Source organism: Anomalospiza imberbis, chromosome 1, assembly GCF_031753505.1.
Source record: "Anomalospiza imberbis isolate Cuckoo-Finch-1a 21T00152 chromosome 1, ASM3175350v1, whole genome shotgun sequence".
NCBI classification, from domain to species: Eukaryota; Metazoa; Chordata; class Aves; order Passeriformes; family Viduidae; genus Anomalospiza; species Anomalospiza imberbis.
In genome coordinates, this window is record NC_089681.1 from 12990498 (window position 1) to 13011510 (window position 21013).

Here is a 21013-nt window from a genome sequence, read left to right on the forward strand (position 1 = left end):
GGAAAGCTGGAACCTAGAGGAAAAGAAGTGGTGCATTTGTTGTTTCTGTTTCATTTCTTTTCTTTTTGTAACAGAAATGAACACAAGACCTTTATGTGCAATGATTATTTTAGAGAATGAATTGCCAGAGGGATGGATCACACAGACTTTGTCCACACAAGAATTCTCACTAAAGAGAAATGTTGAATCAGACAAAAAAACATGCCTTGGTTGCACAAGGCACTGTACCTGTCAGTTGATTTAAAATACATAGGAACCACAGGGGGGTTGTTTGTGGAGCACTGAATGCTAACCAGAAGTCAGATGCTGGGAATGATAGGTGTCCTCTGCTGCTCCTTTCCTCTTACAGGAAAATGTAGTCACTAAGCCTGGCTTCTTCCAAGAAAATGCAATAATGAATCCAGCCTTTTTTCTTTTTATTTGCATAAAGTCATAAATCCCATGTATTCCATTTTTCTGTACTTCAGAGTACCATGTTGGATAACACAATGGAGTATCTGTACAGATTGCCTAACACACCCACAGAATCCATTCTTCTGGTAACATCTCTGCGCCCAGGAAAGTAACAATTTAAACAATTTACTACAGAAAGAGCAAAGCCATCCTGAATGAATATCCAAGTCTATCATCCAGGATAAAAGTGTTTCCCATAGTCCCTGATAGTCCCAGTTTACCAAGGGCTTCTCTTTCATAACATCTCTGAAAAGCTGATGCCTTGACCCGACAAGCTGAAACCCCATCAGCACACACCCAAGGTTTAATTCTGTTGAGGTTTTTATGGTAACCACATCTAACCAAGAATTCAGTTTTCCATTAAATCACGTGTTAGAAGCCCAAACAGGAGTTGGAAACCTGAAAGCTTGTCTGGATCTGAGCCAAGAACGTTCCAGTATTACATTGAGTAACACGATTAACATCTGTCCTCCACAGAAGGCAGCAGCACACAGCACTTTTCTGAATGTTGGCCTAAAATAGCAGTAACTTGCAGAGATTTCTCTTCATCAGGTTTCCATTGGTGGTAGCCAGTATATTTTTAAGGTGAAAGGATATAAGCCCATTTCTTCTATGTAACCATATGGAAGAATCAGAATGATAGAGAGAGCAGCAAAAACTATTGGATTTTATGATCTTTGAGGTATTTTCAGACCTAAATGATACTGTTTGTCCTGGTTTAGGACAAATTAGGGGAAAATCTCCGAAGGAGCCCCTTAAAGGAAACAAACCCCCACAACTCCTCCCCCCTCCCCACTACCGGGTTCGGGAGGAATTTCCTCGGAGGATAAGTGGAAAAAACTTGTTTATTAAGCAAGAACAAAAAAAACACTCCCCAACACAAGAAAAAACAGCCCGAGATGACAACAAACGTTTTCACCAGTCCGAGAGAGACCGAACGGCTTGGGCAGTCTGCTGAGGAGGGTGCTGAGCTTCTCTGTAGTGCAGACTCCGGAGGAGTTCCTTGACGTTCCCGAATCAAGGTCCGAAGCAGGTCCGATGTCTTCAGGGAAGGGGAGGAAGGAAGGGAAAAACAAAAATAGAAAAATGGCAAAATAAGGCAAGCAAAGAAAAAAACAAAAAAAGAAAAAAAAGCAAGCGAGCAGAGCAAGCGAAGCAGGCCTAAAGCTAGCAGCAGCAAGCCATAGCAAGCAGCCGGGGGAGGGACACGGCTATAGACAAAACAAACTGAGAGCACGGGAACAGGAATACACGATTGGGATACAAAGCATGAAAATGTCCTGTCACCCCAGGACATTCCACCCCTTATCCCATATCGTGAACATGTTAATGAACACAATGTAAAACCTTTCATCTCACGTGCTCAAACCTTCCACACTTAACACATTTCCTTCCATCTTACTTGCTCAGACCTTTGACACTTTCACGTTTCCTTCTGTCTCATGTCTGTATGATGTAACGTACAGACAATGGTGGTAACGTTCAGCAAATAATGATATCATCCCACAATCAGATCTCCCTGAGGTACACAACGGGTTGTCCCATCTTTCTGCATTATCCACCAGGTATAACCTGGTCCTTGGGCAAAGACAATCCCACGAATGGGTTTGCCTGTACTCGAAGCAGGATTAATCCATACCGTCTTCCCCAACAAACCTCTGATATGGGCCACTGGGACTTTATCTCCATCGACTATATTAAGGGGCTCAGACTGGGCAGGACCTGCTCGGTTGGTGGAACCCCGAGTGTTAACTAACCAGGTGGCCCTTGCTAAATACTGCTCCCAGTTCTTGAAAGACCCCCCACCCAATGCTTTCAAAGTGGTTTTTAACAATCCATTGTATCTCTCCACTTTACCTGCAGCTGGTGCATGATAGGGGATGTGGTACACCCACTCAATGCCATGTTCCCTAGCCCAGGTGTTAATAAGATTATTTTTAAAATGAGTCCCATTGTCTGACTCAATCCTTTCAGGAGTACCATGCCTCCAAAGGACCTGCTTTTCAAGGCCCAGAATGGTGTTGCGGGCTGTAGCATGAGACACGGGGTAGGTTTCCAACCATCCCGTAGTGGCTTCTACCATGGTTAGTACGTGGCGCTTGCCTTGGCGGGTTTGAGGCAGTGTGATGTAATCAATTTGCCAAGCCTCCCCATACTTGTACTTGGACCACCGCCCCCCATACCAGAGGGGCTTCACCCGCTTAGCCTGCTTAATGGCGGCACACGTCTCACAGTCATGGATAACCTGAGAAATGCTGTCCATGGTTAGATCCACCCCTCGGTCTCGTGCCCACTTATAGGTGGCATCTCTACCCTGGTGGCCTGAGGCATCATGGGCCCATCGTGCTAGGAACAGCTCTCCTTTGTGCTCCCAGTCAAGATCTATCTTCAACTCCCCTATCTTTGCGGCCTGATCTACCTGCTGATTGTTTTGCTGCTCCTCATTAGCCCTGCTTCTGGGGACATGGGCATCTACATGGCGAACCTTCACAGGTAGTTTCTCTAGCCGGGTAGCGATGTCTTTCCATTCTTCAGCAGCCCAAATTGGTTTTCCTCTGCGCTGCCAGTTCGCCTCCTTCCATCTCTTCAGCCATCCCCACAGAGCATTGGCTACCATCCAGGAATCAGTATAAAGGTAAAGTTTTGGCCACTTCTCTGCTTCAGCAATGTTCAGGGCCAATTGAACAGCTTTGAGTTCCGCAAGTTGACTCGATCCACCTTCTCCTTCGATAGCTTGTGCAACCTGTCGTGTGGGGCTCCATACGGCTGCTTTCCACTTCCGGTTCATTCCTACGAGGCGACAGGAACCATCAGTAAAAAGAGCGTAATGTATGTCTTCTGCCGGCAGTTGGTTATATGGTGGAGCTTCTTCGGCACGGGTCACTTGCTCTTCTCCCTCTTCACCAGTGAGCCTGAAGTTTTCACCCTCAGGCCAATTTGTAATTACCTCCAAAATCCCAGGACGATTTAGTTTCCCAATTTGGGCACGCTGTGTGATGAGGGCAATCCACTTGCTCCATGTAGCACTGGTGGCATGGTGGGTGGAGGGAACCTTTCCTCTAAACATCCACCCCAGCACGGGTAGTCGAGGTGCCAGGAAGAGTTGTACTTCAGTACCAATCACCTCTGAAGCAGCTTGGACTCCTTCATAAGCAGCCAAGATTTCCTTCTCCGTTGGGGTGTAGTTACTTTCAGACCCTCTGTAGCTCCGACTCCAGAATCCCAGTGGTCGGCCTCGGGTCTCCTCAGGCACCTTCTGCCAAAGGCTCCAGGACAGGCCATGGTTCCCGGCTGCAGAATAGAGCATGTTCTTCACATCTGGTCCCGTCCTGACTGGGCCAAGGGCTACTGCATGGGCAATTTCCTGCTTGATCTGGGCAAAAGCTTGTTGCTGCTCAGGGCCCCAATGGAAATCGTTCTTCTTACGAGTAATCAAGTAAAGAGGGCTCACAATCTGACTATATTCAGGAATATGCATCCTCCAGAAACCTATAGCACCTAAGAAAGCTTGCGTTTCCTTCTTATTGGTTGGTGGGGACATAGCTGTGATTTTGTTGATGACATCGGTAGGAATCTGGCGCCGCCCATCTTGCCACTTCACCCCCAGGAACTGGATCTCCCGAGCTGGTCCCTTAACTTTACTTTTCTTAATGGCAAAGCCGGCTTCCAGGAGAATTTGGATGATTTTCTCTCCTTTCTCAAACACTTCTGCTGCTGTGTTTCCCCACACAATGATATCATCAATGTACTGCAAATGTTCTGGAGCCTCACCCTTTTCTAGTGTAGTCTGGATCAGTCCATGACAGATGGTGGGACTGTGCTTCCACCCCTGGGGCAGTCGGTTCCAGGTGTACTGCACGCCCCTCCAGGTGAAAGCAAACTGAGGCCTGCATTCTGTAGCCAGGGGGATGGAGAAAAATGCATTGGCAATATCAATTGTGGCGTACCACTTTGCTGCCTTGGACTCCAGCTCGTACTGGAGTTCCAGCATGTCCGGCACAGCAGCGCTCAGTGGTGGTGTCACTTCATTCAATGCACGGTAATCCACGGTCAATCTCCATTCTCCTTCAGATTTACGTACAGGCCAAATGGGACTGTTGAAGGGTGAGTGGGTTTTACTAACCACCCCTTGGCTCTCTAACTCTCGAATCATCTTGTGAATGGGGATCACAGCATCTCGATTTGTTCGATACTGCCGGCGATGCACTGTCGAGGTGGCAACAGGTACTTGTTGCTCTTCTACCTTCAGGAGTCCTACTGCAGATGGGTTCTCTGACAATCCAGGCAAGGTGTTCAATTTCTTAATGCCCTCTGCCTCCACAGCAGCTATTCCAAAAGCCCACCTGAGTCCCTTAGGGTCTTTGTAGTAGCCACTCCTGAGATAGTCTATGCCCAGAATACACGGAGCCTCGGGGCCAGTCACAATTGGATGTTTGTGCCACTCCTTCCCGGTCAGGCTTACTTCAGCTTCCATCAGAGTCAATTCTTGTGATCCCCCCGTCACCCCGGCAATGGAAATACGTTCTGTTCCCACATGTCCTGAAGGCATTAAGGTACACTGCGAACCAGTATCAACCAAAGCTCTGTATTTCTGTGGCTCTGATGTGCCAGGCCATAGAACCCACACTGTCCAAAAGATTCGATTTTCCCTAACCTCTACCTGGCTAGAGGCAGGGCCCCTCTAAGCCTGGTTATCCTTCTTTCCAGAGACATATGTCTTGGAGGTTCCTTCCAGGGGATCCGACAAATCATCGTCATCATTATGCCTGACAATTCGACTACGGGCAACTGGAGCTGCTTCCCTTTTCTTACCTTCCTTCAATTCACGCACCCGTTGTGCCAGAGCAGCAGTAGACTTCCCATCCCATCTCCTCATGTTTTCTCCAGACTCACGTAAGAAGAACCACAACTCAGCTCGTGGGGTGTACCTTCTCTCCCCAACAATGGAACGTTTGCGTTGGATACCAGGGCGTCTAATTTGTACAGCTGAGATTTGGAGGAGGTCCTCCTTAATCTCTTCCCTGAGTTTCTTACGACTTTCCTCTATTTTGTCTTCTAATTTCTGCAGTCGTGTTTCCACAGCTGCAATTCTGGCATGAGTCGGGCCATGTACAGCATCCGCATATGCTCGAAGCTTCTTCGCCATATCGAGTACAGTCTCATATACCTCATCCCGCTTCATTATTGCTAGAGCAGAAGCGTATTCAGGTGGCCCAAGTCGCACAAGTTTCCTCCACATTACAGGTGTACACGGTACTAAGTCTGGATTCCTAGTTGTTATGTCATCTGAAAAAATGACCTCTACCACTGCCATCTCCCTCAGGCGTTGGATCCCCTGTTCTATGGTCTTCCACCGTGTCTGCTGAATATAGAGGTCATCTGCACATAGGTATCTTTGTGCTACGCTGTCCAGGACCCGTTCCCAGAGGCTGTGAGGGCTAGCCCCTCTCATCATGCCTTGGTCGATCACAGGATCGTGTGACAGGGATCCCAAATGCCTCACTTCAGTGCCATCCAGAATAGTAGCCTCCCCTGCTGCATCCCAAAGGCGGACTAGCCAACTAATTATAGATTCATCGGGCTGTCGCCTATAATCCTTCCTTAAGCCTCGAAGGTCCTTCAGGGAGAAGGAATCAATATTGGCTCCGGAATCTGTGCCATTTGGTGTGGTTTCTGATTTTGGTGATGGTCCTTCTCTTGGATCATCATCATCATCCTCCACCCTTCGGTCAGTCTTGCTTTTGCACTTTCCACCTCTTGTATTAGCAGCAACAGCCATTGGTTGAGGCTTACTCTCTGGTTTAACTACTGGCCTGGAGCCTGGGATGTTGGCTGCAGCCTGAGTGACTGGGATAGTAACTAACTTATCTCCCTGTTCCCTTTCCTCTGTCTGCTGCCCTACAGTGTCTAGCAGGGTGCGATAAGCATGTGCCAGGGCCCAGCTCACTGCAATGATCTTTTCCTCCTTAGTGTTACCATGGCACCTCTCTTTCAGGTACTTTACCACCTCAGCTGGATTCTGAATTTGTTCAGATGGAAAGTCCCAGACTATAGGATCAGAAAACTCCTTTAAAATTTGGCCCATATCCTCCCATTTCCCACACCACTCAGGACTCCTCACCCTTGGTTTTACTCCTAAATCAGGAGTCTCACCAGCCCCTCTAGAAATTTCAGCCTTCATCTTATATAAACTGCAGACAGTATAAAGAAAGCTTACTAAATTAAATGCCAGAAAGATGGTGTCCTTGGCAGTCAGGGAGAACCAAACATTTTCTAATAGAGATGTAAATAATTCAGAGGAGAAGAAGGAAAGCAAAGGCTGAAAAGCCTCCTCCCCTGCTTCTCCCCTAACAAACTGAGTACACAGCCACAACCACGAACCATACATTCCTGGAACCGATAACAACATTTTTATAAACCTCTTGCAAATCATCACAACCAAGCCCAACCCGATAAATATTCTGGTTAGTGCCCCTCTGCTACAAAAGCTACGCATTAGGGACAATACCGGAGCTATTTCTGGATAAGAAAATAAACCTAGGGACCACAAAGGTATTAAAACTTCAAAAAACCCTAATGACCAGAAATAGAGGCAGGCTTTCAATCCAAATGACATTATAACTTCAAAAACAGACATACCAATGTACCCACGAAACAATTGAGACCAAAATATTATTTAGAATGAAGTTTTTTCCACTTTGTCTGGTCGATTTCCCCGTACGGGCCACCAAAGAATATATTGTCCTGGTTTAGGACAAATTAGGGGAAAATCTCCGAAGGAGCCCCTTAAAGGAAACAAACCCCCACAACTCCTCCCCCCTCCCCACTACCGGGTTCGGGAGGAATTTCCTCGGAGGATAAGTGGAAAAAACTTGTTTATTAAGCAAGAACAAAAAAAACACTCCCCAACACAAGAAAAAACAGCCCGAGATGACAACAAACGTTTTCACCAGTCCGAGAGAGACCGAACGGCTTGGGCAGTCTGCTGAGGAGGGTGCTGAGCTTCTCTGTAGTGCAGACTCCGGAGGAGTTCCTTGACGTTCCCGAATCAAGGTCCGAAGCAGGTCCGATGTCTTCAGGGAAGGGGAGGAAGGAAGGGAAAAACAAAAATAGAAAAATGGCAAAATAAGGCAAGCAAAGAAAAAAAACAAAAAAAGAAAAAAAAGCAAGCGAGCAGAGCAAGCGAAGCAGGCCTAAAGCTAGCAGCAGCAAGCCATAGCAAGCAGCCGGGGGAGGGACACGGCTATAGACAAAACAAACTGAGAGCACGGGAACAGGAATACACGATTGGGATACAAAGCATGAAAATGTCCTGTCACCCCAGGACACTGTTCTAAAACGAAGGATAAAAAACACCAAACATTTTTGATAGAATGAGCAGCTGTAGACATAAGGAATCCTCAGTCTTGGAAAGCTTGCTAAAAAGTGTTGTGACAGAAGACTAAAAAATCAATAATAAGTAGAATGGAAAAGGTGAATAGGAAGTAAGGAATTACGTATCACTGTTCCTCCCAATAGAAGATTGAGAAGGAGGGCATTAGCTGCTTATAATAGGTCATAAATTCAAAACAAACACGAGCAGGTACTAGTTATTTTGGTGGGTTTTTTTTTTCACAGCTAGCTGTTAAACTGTGAAACCTCCTGCCACAAGAAAGAGACTGTGGAATATGCAAGGTCAAAACACAGCTGGATATATGCCTGGAAGAATTGAAAAGATGCTGGTGGCCCAGGCAGTCTTGCTATTGCCAGCCACTGGAAATGGGACCCTGTGCCAGGGAGGTATTACTGCATTCCTGCTCTATTTTGACATTCTTCCAAAAATGACCACTACTGGCAGTGTTGGAGGCAGAATATTTAGGTACATGGACAATTTTGCTGTTTGATGTGGTACAGCTATTCTTTCACATAATATGTATGTATGAAAATCACCAGAAACTGTGATGGAAACTTCCTAATCTCATCAAAAGATTATATCTGGCATATTTGTAGCCCGTTTTTCTCTTTCCCTAAGTGTGTGCTCAAAGCCATCATTTATTTCTCCAACAGACTTTACAAGTGTCTCAATGTTTTAATATCTCTTTGTGCAAAACTTTTGCCCTTTTCTTTATGAATAGGTCATTAATGTTTACAAAAAGCTGGAAAAGGCTTCTTTTCAAGGGCCAGATCTGCCCACTTTTTCATTTGTGAGGTGCAAAGCTGTGACTGGTCTATTGTGGAAAACAGCTTGCAAAGGCTTTGAAAATGCAAATGAAATAAAGTAAATCTGTCCCTTTTTTGTTGATAGGGGTAGAGGAACAATACAAATTTGCAATTTTAAAAATTATAAGGATTATTTGATAATTTTTATGGCCAGGGCAGCTTCCAGAGGGAAATGGAGCCAAAGGAGAAATTTTAAAACATAATATAACTAAATCAAGGAAACAAAAAAGTTCCTTTTCAGTTACACAGAAGCCTTGTTGAAAGAGAAATACTTGTGGGACATGAGGAATGAAAAAAGTCAGCATGCAACTGCCCAGGCTTGCCCAATTTGTAGCTCCCACCTCATGGCAATTGCTAAGAGTGTTGTAAAAGAGCTTCTTTGTCTCTGGAGAAAGTATTGCTTTCAAAGACAAGAAAAATCCACAAGCAACCTCTTGCTTTGACACACAGGTCATGACATTAAAAGAATAATGTGAAGAATCACAAACCACCGGTTTCAGTTAGGAAAGCAATGGCTGGTAGGAGGGAGGGAGAGATATTTATGTTACGATCTGCTAACTTTCTGTTTATACGTTTCTAGCTCCTTCCTAAAAAAAAATTCCCCAAAACAGGCACCTAGAAAAGTCCTTCAGCATGACCCAAAAGAGGTAAAATTCTTTAACTTTGTGAATAGTATCATCCGTTTGCAAAGGGAGTGGCTGGAACAAAATAACTTCTAAAAAGATGCGGGGTTATTTTGCCATCTCGTTGCAACATTTTGGTGCAGAGGGGAGATGCCAGCGGGACGAGTGCGTGCCGCAGCAACCCAGCCACGGAATGAGCGCATTTCCCGGCGGGCGCTCGCTCGGGGAGGTTGGAGATCGTGCGGGGAGCCTGCCCGGGGAAGGGGGCAGAGGCAGGAGGGCACCGTGCCAGCAGGGCTGGCACACGGTCCCGCCGCTGTCACGGGGAGCGCTGACGCTTTTACGGATTTCATCATTTTGCCAGAATCAATTTTAGCAACCGGTTCTGCTTGAAACACTGAGAAAATTGTGGTTCTGGCAAGACAAAATAGTGCAGTATTTCCTTGCAGCAGAGCAAAGAGGTGGCAAACTTGCCATGATGGGCGCGTCCTTTAAGAAAACTTTCTGAGCTCCATCCCTTCCCTCTGCCTACCCTGGTGATGGCAGCAATAATACCAGGCTCGTTTCCTCTATTCCCAGTTTACTACACTGCAATTAGGGAACACTGCTGAAAAGTGATGATCAGCAGCAACTTCACTCTTAAAGAAACTGAAGGAAGCAGAAGTGAAGCCCTTAATCCGGTAACACCCTCTATGCAAACCACAAGTGATTTTTCTTTTAAGGAAAGGGGGAATCTGGCTTTTTCAAAGTCCTTGAGTATGTGAATTTTTCAGTTCAGCTTGTGAACTGTGTCTGATACACTCATAAGTAAATGCACAGGTGTGGATCTACAGTTATGGCTAAAATACACCCTCAGAGGCACTTCTCTCTGGAACTCCCCTGTTACATGGGAACCCTGGCTCAAGTGACTGTAGCATAAAAGAGACATGAAGATATCTTAGGAGTGATGAGCAACTGGGTATTTCCAGAGCAGAAAACCCAAATGCAGCCAGCTTGCAAAACTTTGGTAAACTCTCAAGTTCTGTCAGGAAAAGCAGAAGGGTGGTGTTGACTAAAGAGGACTAAAGGAAACAGTTGAAAAGCAGCTGTTCTGAGATATTTTGGGAACAGCAGTAGCATACGACATTGACATAATGCAAAGATTTTCTTATTGTTGTTGTTGCTGTTACTATTATGATTATGTGGAATTAAATTCACCTCCTGGCAGGTAGACTGTAAAAAAAAAAAAAAAAAGCCATGAAACCACTTTGTTTTAGTCCTGACTCCTTTGAAAGACACCATCAGAGAGCTCCATCCTTCAGACCAACTCACCATATGCATTTCGAGCTCCAACAGCTGGCTTCAGCCAACAGACATTTCTCAGTCAGAGATGATTTTCCCAGCTGTGAATCTGAAGCACGAGAAGAAAAAGAAGTGCCATTGTTCTTGGTACCCACTGTAAAATTAATTAAAAATGCCAACAAGCACTGTCACCTTCTCCAGGCAATCAGCAGAAGACCCCTGGACATTTCAAATGTAATGTCAGGGGAAATTATTTGATTGATCACCTATTAAATGGCTACCTAATTTGTATGGCTGCCTGGAATGGAAATTGGGTTCTCTGTTTCAGAAAATGATACAATAAAATGTTTGATAAGTAGATATATTTGAAGATTATGGAATCTTCAGATCAATCTGAAATACAGATTTGATGCCAAACCAGATACCTGTGCATTCCTGGAAGTATTGTAGGAAAGGAAGTGAGGTGGAGTCAGGAAGCCATAGATTACTGAATAGATGTCCTTTGCAGCAGGAAAGATCTTTCTGAAGTTAACTGGAAATGATATCACAAAAGATCTGGAGAATTTTTGGGGGTTTTTTTTTGTTTTTTTTTTTTTGGTTGGTTTGGGGGATTTTCTCTTTATTTTAAAGAAGAAAAAGAGTAAGTGGGAAAGAAAAAAAGGAACTTAGTTACTATGCCTTCAGAGAAGGGAATGGCTGAGAAATTTGGTGTGAATTTTTGAGTGACAAGAAAGGACTCAAAAGGGAAATGCTAAAATATTCTACTCAGCATACTAATAACAATTCAAACCTCCCAGTAGAGTTACCTGGGAGTTTCAGCAGAAAAGCAAGTATGTAGTAAACACAACATTATCTAAGTATACTATAAAACCAGAACAATTTTGAGAGCAGAGAGAGATTTCCAGCCTTCAGTCAAGAAGACCAAACCTTACTTGCTGAAGCTGGAGTTTGTGAAGTATCTTAGCCAGTACACAGGGTCTCTCATGCACAGCTTAGATGCTGTGACAAGCAGGCAAAAATAAAATATAAAATATTGCTATAAATTTCCATTGAATAAAAAAAAAAAAAAAACCAGTCCCAGATTTCTTGCTAACCCATAGTAAAGGCCATCTCCCTTTCATAGTGACATACTTCTAAGGAAAGCCAGATGGTATCATTCAGCTGTTTCTCACTTCTTTCTCATAGTAAATTAATAAACAGCAATACAAGAATGATTTTAGAGAATTAAAGAGACTTCCAGTTGGGAACTCTAAACACATCCAGCTAAAAGCTGATTTGTTTGTTAGTTTTATGAGTACATCAGTATGGCCTGGCCATAGCATCAAGACCTGGTTTCTCTCCATGCTCCTCTTCATGTTTGCTAATCACTGCCATTTTTCAGCATTTCTGGTTTCCCATATCTATTGCAGTGTTGGATGCTTACTCTCTAAATCAGTCTGAAAACTACAGGTGACAAACAGCATTCAGCTTCCCCAGGGATGTGGTGAAGTGCTCACCCCCCTGAGTTTTTCAAGTTATGAGTGTGCAGGCTGCTACATAATCTCCTTTAGGCTCCCTTTCTCACATCAGCTTGGACCAGATTGTCCTTCAAAGTCCCTTCCAGCCTGGTCTGTTGTATTATTCTATGACAACAATCACTGGAAACTGAAAGTAGTATCTTGCAGAAAAGGCCTGAAAGAAGAATTTTAAGAAATGTTTATTCCTTCTGTAATGTAAGGAAAAATATCCAATTTTGTTATGTTATCTCTGGTAGCTCACGTATTTTATCCATTTGTCTTCAATGTTGCTGCATATTATTTATTGCTACCTGCTAGGAGTGTGTCTCCATCACAGTTGTAGTCAGGGCTATAGGTGCCCTCAAAGCAAATAACCCAATAGTTCCCATTTTCAGTGCTTTGGTTCACAGTGGAGCAGCCTGGATGACCTGAATCCCTTTTGGATGAAACTGAATCCTGTTCATCCTGTAAATGGGGTGCAACTGAATCATATAAATCAGTGGAAAAGAAGGAAATCAAAGGGAGGTTAACACACCAGGCTGTGAAGCACAGCAGTTCAGCTGAAGCACAGAGTTAACTGCTGCTGCTTAGCCAAAGGGGCCGGTAACATCTGGCAGAGTGATGGGGCAGTAACCCTGACTCATAACATCCAAAATCACTCCGGCACAATTCCCACAGTTTTCTTGTCAGCACCCATAATTCCCTTGTTCTTTGTAAATCAAAATAAATGATTGATGTCAAACATAAGCAGAATAGTGGAGTCTTTCAGCTGGCTAAAGAAGTCATGTTTTCTGGGGGGAGAGAGTCAGCATGATTTATCCTGCTCTTCGTATGTTCTCTTTAAAGTTGCACCACTGTATTAAATCCTGTTTTCTCAAAATGGAAAACAATGAGAAGAGACTTGCAAGAACACCACCAGCTTCCATCTGCGAACAATTTGATACTTGCTTTCGGCAAATTTCTAAGCATTCCAGTTTTAAATAGACTTTGCACCAGTATTCCCTTTTGCCTCCTTGTCACTGCAATGCTGCAGTGTTGAAATATTCACAGAACTGAGTAGAAAATATCACAAATATACTTGGACTGAGAAGTGGGGTTTTATGTGTGATTTTTATATGTGGTTACGCCCACTGTTCTCCTGCTTGTAATAAGATTGTTGGAAATACAAACATCTAACAAACAAATCTGGCAAAACCAGGTGGTTTACTGCTTTGAGTTGGTCACGAGTCAGAAAAAACTTTCTTAATCTAAGTTAATCAAGGAAACATCAGTTGCTCTCAGCTGCAGTGGGGGCTGACTCAAATAGGTCTGGATTCAATCTATCATTACAGAAATAACATTAAAAATACTGTCTTCACCTGCTTCTTACTTTCTAACTTATAAAGTTTATTATAATTTTATATATGATGTAAAGGTCCTTCTAATAGGCCAGTGAGTCCAGGATGGATTTTGGTATCAAAGCTTTGGATATCTTTCTTTGCAACAATAAAAGAAGACACAAATTTCTCTACAGTTTTAAAGAAAAATCAAAGGTGAGCAGTAACTCAGCAGGAGCTAGAAGTTATTGAATATTCTAGATAAAGCATGTCCTTCAACCCTCTGCAACATATTTTCCTAGCTTGGACATGTCAAGCTCTTTCTGTCTTGTTTCTTGAAAGATAAAAATAAGTTAAATGCATTACAACAGCCAAATAATCAACTATTTCCAGTGCAGATATGGATTTTATCCAAAGGGAATACATTTCAGAAGCAAGGCTACACCAGCTGATGATATTCAAACAACAATGAAGCAGCTAAGTCTGCCCGCAACTTGCTAACAAGGCTCTACTGAGTTATGCACTGTGCCTTAGCAACTGACAGATAAATAATCTTGCTCCTTTGTAAGAAAATGAACAGGCTGGTTAACTTTAATCCCCTGCCATCCAAATATATTTAAACAGTAAAATGATTAGGATAAGAATACACTGCAATATGAGTTGGAAGAGTGCTAAGGCTCCGGAAGCATGCACTATAAATCAAGCATTTAATGATTTAAATCAAAAACTTCAAGCAGCTGTCCCTGGGAAACATCGGGAGAACAGACTGTGCAATGAAGCCTGATGAAAATTCATTTAGAAGGGAAACATGGACTTTATGGAAATTATAAAAATAAGGTGCTGAATTTCATAATGTATTTTTATGTTCTTATGCTAAGAATGCTTTTTACAAGCCCTACTTTTATTCAATAAGTAGAGTACAAACGCTGTTATCTTAGGCAAAAGTTAATTTGGGATTTTTTTTCTAAGTTGGGTTATTAGTTATACCTTTCTGTCATTGCTATAGATCTGTGGAAAAGGTTGTGACACCTGCAGGAGCCATGAGCCTATGCAGCACCCAGGGCTGTTCTGCAGAAAACTCAGACTGTTTTAGGAAAGGAAGCAGCACTCCACTCCAGCTGAGGAACTGTTCCCTAAAAATTCTTCTTGAGCACCACAGGATCACAAGCACTGTAAACTCGTGAAGGCAGACACTGCCATCCAGATTCTCTCTCCTGCCATCCTGCAGCTCCCTGTGCTGCTCCCTCCGTGTCCCAGCACGAATACTGAGTTAGCTGCATGAGGAAGATCAGAGGAATAATCCCCGTTATAAACTCATTATTTATTTGCCAGTTTAATGTTAACCTGGATCAGCTTCCTGTAGGGTTGCGGCAGGAACAGGATGAGGCAATTGGGGCTGGTAGAGCAGCATGGCTGAGTTATAGTGAATTAAAATGCTCATGATGCTATAGCCTTAGTGTGGAAAGTAGAATGACTCAACAAAACATTTAAAACTGATTTTTAGACCTCTGTATGCATAGTGGTATTATGCACACATTACCCAAAAACCCCAGAAAAAAGCAGCAAACAGTGAGTAAGCATATACTTTCCCACCAGATCCTGGAAGGTTGGTGGTGATAAGAGGAATATCCCGCCAAACTGAGTTCATACAGGGCAGTGATCTGCCCTACATGAAATGGTTCTCAGACCATAGTGCAGCCTGGGGAGGGCAGTGGGGTGCACCACCAAATCCATCCTGAAACCAAAGTTAGCTTCTCTGGGCCTCTTCACTAAGATTGATAAACCAGCTAAATCCTCCTTAAAACTCTTTTAAAACATACCATTTTGAGGAACACAAAACCCCAAAAGCAAAACCCACACATTAAAAGGCAGGTACATTACGTGTTTCTGCATTTACTGTACATCAGACATTGTCAAATGCACAACAGTTCCACCAGACAAGGATTATCTGATAATGCACTTCATTTTACTTGGAGAATTGGGATTTAGGATTTAGAATTTAATCACTAAAAATATATATGATGATAAAGTTCCCATTACTTTGTGGTTTAACAGCAAATAAGTTTATTTTCCTGTAAGTTTTCTTATAATGGCAGATATTCTGCAGGTTACATTTGTATTTCTGCTCAGGATAAGTGTTGTCTTGCATACATTAAAAAGAGAGGAAAGAAAATGGGAAAGGAGTGATTGGTAGAAAAGGACCTGGTTATGCTCAACTGTAACAGCCTGTATGGAATCTGGAAGGAAGGAAAAGACTTTAAAGAAGAGGCAAATAGCCCAGTCTGCACATGGGTAGGATATTAGTAGAGCTATTTTTACTCTGCCTTAACAAAGAGCTTCCTACGTAATTAAATGTTGTTGTATTTGGAACATGTAGAGGTATTATTGTATTATACCTGTGTGCATACTCAGAATGGGAGAAATAGGACCTGGGTTCACCCACCTGCAACACTCAATGACTCCTGGAGCTCAGAGATGTAGGTAGATGCTGACTTCCAAATTGAGAAAATAAGTGCTGCAGGCAGTGATTGAGACTGTAGTTAGAAAGCTCCTGTCTTAAGTGAAAATAGTCCTACATCACTTTAAAAAAATTTCTTAAGCACTGTATGTAAATTCATCCTTGGGTGATTATATCTTCTTATAGACATATATATATAAAATCAAGTAATTTCCTTTTTATTAATACATTTTAAATGTTCCACTCAAATGTATTTGCTGTGAATGCTAAAAGCTTTGTAGTTGTGCAAGCAAGAATCATCAAGAATGAGACAACAGTGATAAAAGATCCAAAAAAAGACAAGAGAAAACAAAACCTACAGCTTAGGAACCTTTGTTCCAATTGAGCCTTTTTGTTTTTTCCTCCAAAGCTACAGAGAAGCATAATGATTATAGTTTCATAATTTCTGTAATACAACTTTTATATCCTAAATGTTATAGAACAATAGCAGAATCTAATTTATGTTAAAAAGAAATTAGAGGTTAAATTACAGCCAGTAAAGCTCCCTAAGATGTCCGTAACGCCAACAGAAAATATTTTACTGACTCATTATTCACAAAAGCATGTATTCTACATTTGTGTGACTCATAGTCATGCTATCAGAGATTCAAGGCCAAAATTCTAAAACAAACGTGCATTTTGCTGTTTTGTTTATCTGATATGAACATTTCAAGAATATTTAAAGAAAAAGCAGAAGGTGAAGGGAATTACTGAACTGCAGAGACTAGTATCCCTGCATTCGCCTGGGTACACATTGTCAAAGAGCAACATAAATCAAGCAGAAGTAATGGCAGCTTTGTTAACATTGCCTTACAAGATTCTACATTTTGATTACTACACTGTCAAGCTTAAACTCTTAGTTAATTTAAATTGTCTATGACACTAATCCAGTGAAGCCCATGTTGAGCACTTTTAGGAAAATTTCAGCCGAGTGTTTTTTTTCCGAGCTGGACGCTGAGGATACAGATACACAATCTGCTGGCTTTAGACAAATTTCTGTGCATCAGCTGCAGCTTCATGGCTGGGTGAAGCCAAAGCACTCTGCTTCTCTTTTTGGGGAGTTAAGCACTCCAGCATGCTTAAACACCACTGCTCTGTAAATGCATGATAACACACAGCAAATTGTGGTAACTCAGGCAGGACCTCTTCCATTAATGACAAATTTGTGATATTTTGCAATATAAAAGATGTCTGTGAAAACGGAGGCATTTTCCTCCATGCCTGCTGGGGACAGATTCAAAGTTGCAGAGTAAAATAATGCAATGGAAGTTTATGTTAGATGCTAGAAAAATATTTCCAATAGTAGTGATGGTGAGGCCTGGAGCTGGTTCTTCTGGAAGCCATGGAATCTCATTTACTGGAGGATTGTAGGAAGGGATTACACAAACATTCCCCATGAGTGATTCAAGACTGGCTGAATCTGCCTGGAGGAGGGTTATGAACTACAAGATCAACCAAAGTCTGTTCCAGTCCTACTTTCCAATTGCATATCAATCTTGATAGAAGCTTTTGCTGAATTTGGTAAAAGTACTTCTATCTCTTTCCTGAGTCTGAAATTGACTTTGTGATAGAACCTTGTGCTTTTTGACACCATTGAAATAACTATTGGGGACCTTTCTCTCCTCTTGATAATATTTCAATTACAGAGGTTTCTTAAACCTTGAGCAGAGAACTCCTGTCAGAGCTTAAGGTGATAAAAAAGAGCTCTCACAAAAATTTTATTAGAAAAGTCATACAAGCCAAGGATATATGTAGCCATCGGCCTGAAAAGTGGTTCATCTGAAAGAATACTGTGTTCTTATTATAAATTATTAAGATTTAATAGTTTTGATTTTTTTCCGTGATGATATCATTTTAATTGCTCAGATTTTCAATGTGTTAGTTGGGATAACTTGGTTGCATATACCAGGTAGATGGACACCTTCTAAAGGACTCTGCCTTACACACTGGTGTGATGCAGACTCATCCAAAGATGCAATTTCAAAATAATTTTTCTCAATTAAATTGGAAGTGCAAAGATACTGAAATACCTGCTCTGCCTTGGAAATTGTTTGGTACGAATTTGTGGTTCAGAGCATGGAACAATAAGCATCATGCTCTCCCTAGATATTCTGCTGCAAATATTGAGGTGATTGCTGCTAACAGGAGCAAGTGAGGTCTCACAAGGGTGACAAGAGTACCAGAGTTGCCAGCCAGTCTAAAAGAAGAATCCACTGTACTAGGAATCCACTCAGGGGAAAAAAAAAAATCTCTAAGGGAAACTAATGTTTCAGATCTTAAGGACTAAGTATTGTTCACATTATAGCCAGCTCACATCAAACCCTTTAAAAATATAGTCATTCTAAGAAATGCACATATATTTAGAGCAAATGCTCAGAATTTAGTACATTTATAGAATTGCACAAAGTTTCATACAAGTGAAGTTATCATCTCATTCCTTAGTCCCCACTCTCTGAACAGGTCAGGGATTTGGCTTCCTTTCATCTCCCAGTATCTACAAGAGCACTCTTAGTTCCCCTCTTAAGTATCAATAATCCTGTTTTAATGATGGAAGGCTAAAGGACAGGAAGAGGAAGAGATCATAGCCACATTTCACGTGGCAAATCTGTGGCACACCAAGGAACAGGTGTAGGGTAGAGTTAAAGTGACAAGATTTTTCAAGAATAAAATCACTTTCTAAATTATTTTCTCTGTTTTTTTTTTTTTTCTTTAAATGCTCAGTTCTTTCAAAACTGCTATGCTTCATTCCAGTTACACATATTGACTAAAACCATCAGCAATTAGCAACAACACTGTTTGCCTGAATTTTATTTCACCTGAAGGGACAGTCATGTGAGATGCAGTACTTACACCTACAGGGAGAGCTAATTCCTGAGAGTCCTCCCGTGAGAACTTGAATATCTAATTACACAGAAATGATGAAAGATTAATCATCTTGAACAGGATCCCACAGGTAACCTGCAGCAGAGTGAGGAATCCATTAAAGACCCACTGGGTCCTCCCCCAGTGCTCTCATCACCAGCTCATTTCTCCCTCCATGTTTACCTTCTGCTAAGCAAAGCTAAGGATCACATGGACTGCTAAGAAATTTTTGGCTGCTTGAGATGTTGCAATACAATTCAAATATATGCTATGCAATCTTACCTGGAAGTATCAAGAGTCAGTCTTCTTTTTTCAGCAATCTCCACAGAAGGCTTGAAGAAGGAGCAAAGTCTCTGTGTGGTCTGTGCAGGTACAAAACAGCCTGGCACAATTTGGACTGCAAAGAACATTTGCCTTTATGGAAAAAAAAAAAGGGAAAAAAAAAAAGAGAGGACAATAAGTTTGACTGAACAGTTATTTACCTACTATTAGAAGGTATGCTCAACCAGCTGTCTACAAAATCTGTCTGGCCAGCCAAATTTGGTGGCTTGAAGGGCTCAAAGGCAGATCTACAGCTGTCATCTAAGCAGAAGGAAGAGCACAGTGATAAACTGTCAATGAAACTGGAGGGAAGAATTGCATTGCACCCACTTTTGAAGCTCCTCTAAGAGCTGTGCAAGGTGGTATGAGGAATAAAGCTAAACTGTCACAGGAAGACAAACAAAGGGAATTTAGGTGGAGTGGTGATGATTCACATTGCTACAAGAACTGTCAGTGGGAGACAGATTTTTCTTATTCTGCAGATTGTCTGTAAGCTTTTGAGACAAAGGCTGTTAAAGACTTAACAGCTTCTAGATCTCAATATCTGTGGTGTAACGCTTATTTATTATGAAATCTGAAATTGAGGGAAATTTGTGAAACCGCCTTTCTGCAATCAGTGACTGTTAAGGTAAGACTGGGCCTGTTTCTGTTTCTAGTCTTCCCATGAAATCTGATAGAAGGGAGAATGGAAAAAACACCTCAAGAATGAGTTCCAAAACTCTGGCCAGTTCTGATTCAGTCCTTTCCTTTCATTTTTTGGCCTGGATACAGCCTCAAGCACAAGTGTTAGGAACAGAAATGCTACAGTTCTTGTACATGGCACTTTTCAATAGCTTTTTTTTTTTAACAAACAAACAAAAAGCCAAACCAAAGAATTTTTCATTTAACTGAAGAGTCAAGTTATCCTTAATAGTCTACATAGAAAATAAAATTGAAATTTAGCTCTGTGAAACTGATAATACTGACTTTTGCTCCATCACTGTCAGGAATGCCATGCTCAGAAATTAAACTCTGCCTCTCCCAGCCCACAGCTCAGGGAAGGGCACAGATGTGCTCCACTTGCCCTGTGGTGGGAACAACAGGGTGCTGCTACTGAGGGGAGCAAGAAGGACAGGGCTTCTCACCTGGACTACTCTTCCCAGTCCTTTCTGTGCACCCATTAAAATAACACTGGGACACATGCAGCTTTATGCACTCTTCATTGACATTGTATCATCCACACAGGAAAGATTCAGTTCCTGACTCACGCCAGCTCTCCATCAATATTTTTGGCACATGAATTTATTTCAGTGACAAAAATGGCTTAGTCAGCTCTGTTTCCTCCTGCTCCTTCATCCCATTGCCAAAGCCTCACTGCTCATCCTTCTTCCCATCACTCCCTTAGCAGAGCCCATTCAGTCATTTGTTTGGCCACTCAGTGAACAAGATCAGGGAACTAATTGGGGTTAAAAACCAAAAATCCAAAACTTGCTGGCTTGTTTCTTACCCAGATCAGTTGTCCAACGAGTTCACAGTGCAGCACAACACCAGAACATCTGTGCTGGATCACAGCACCGGTCCATTTGGTCTGGTGTCCTGCCCCAGCAGCAGAGCAGACACAGCAGATGTTATCAGGGCTACCATCCAGGAATGCTCTCCCAGCCTCCTGTGACTTGTGACTCAGGGATGTCTTGAGCGAAAGTTAATGTTTTTATATTTAATATTCATTGATGGATTTTTCTTTCATTTATGTTTCTGCTTGTTTTAGATTTTGTTTTTAATCAAAGGAAATGTGTTGCATCCCAGGTTTGGGTTCACATTATGGGTTTTTCCTTTGTTAGTTTTCCAATTCTCTGTACCCTCGTGCATCCCCCGAGTTTTCCCCTACTCCTGTAGTTTCCGTGCCCATCTCCCCGTTCTCACGGTCCCACTCACCCCAAAGTCTCGTGTCCGCCCCTGCCGTGTTCCCATTGGTCGCTGTAGTAC

At 42.4% G+C, this 21013-nt stretch overlaps 1 protein-coding gene and 1 long non-coding RNA gene across 3 annotated transcripts in view; both read right to left on the reverse strand.

Annotated features, from left to right (window-relative positions):
- The window catches only part of LOC137469400 (uncharacterized), a 135909-nt gene extending 132038 nt beyond the window's left edge, over nucleotides 1-3871 (reverse strand). Inside the window, exon 1 of the mRNA XM_068182102.1 lies at nucleotides 1707-3871. Coding sequence (XP_068038203.1) covers nucleotides 1952-3760 — 1809 coding nt within the window. The 5' untranslated portion in view covers nucleotides 3761-3871 and the 3' untranslated portion in view covers nucleotides 1707-1951. The remainder of the gene's footprint in view (nucleotides 1-1706) is intronic.
- LOC137469407 (uncharacterized) overlaps nucleotides 1-19534 on the reverse strand; it is a 33414-nt gene extending 13880 nt beyond the window's left edge. Inside the window, exons 1-2 of one of the 2 annotated variants that reach the window (XR_010996482.1) lie at nucleotides 19210-19534; nucleotides 19010-19109 (exon numbers count right to left, since the gene is read on the reverse strand). This is a non-coding gene — a long non-coding RNA (uncharacterized lncRNA). The remainder of the gene's footprint in view (nucleotides 1-19009; nucleotides 19110-19209) is intronic. The other variant, XR_010996481.1, reaches the window with a different exon arrangement.
- Between the last annotated feature and the right edge of the window lie 1479 nt (nucleotides 19535-21013).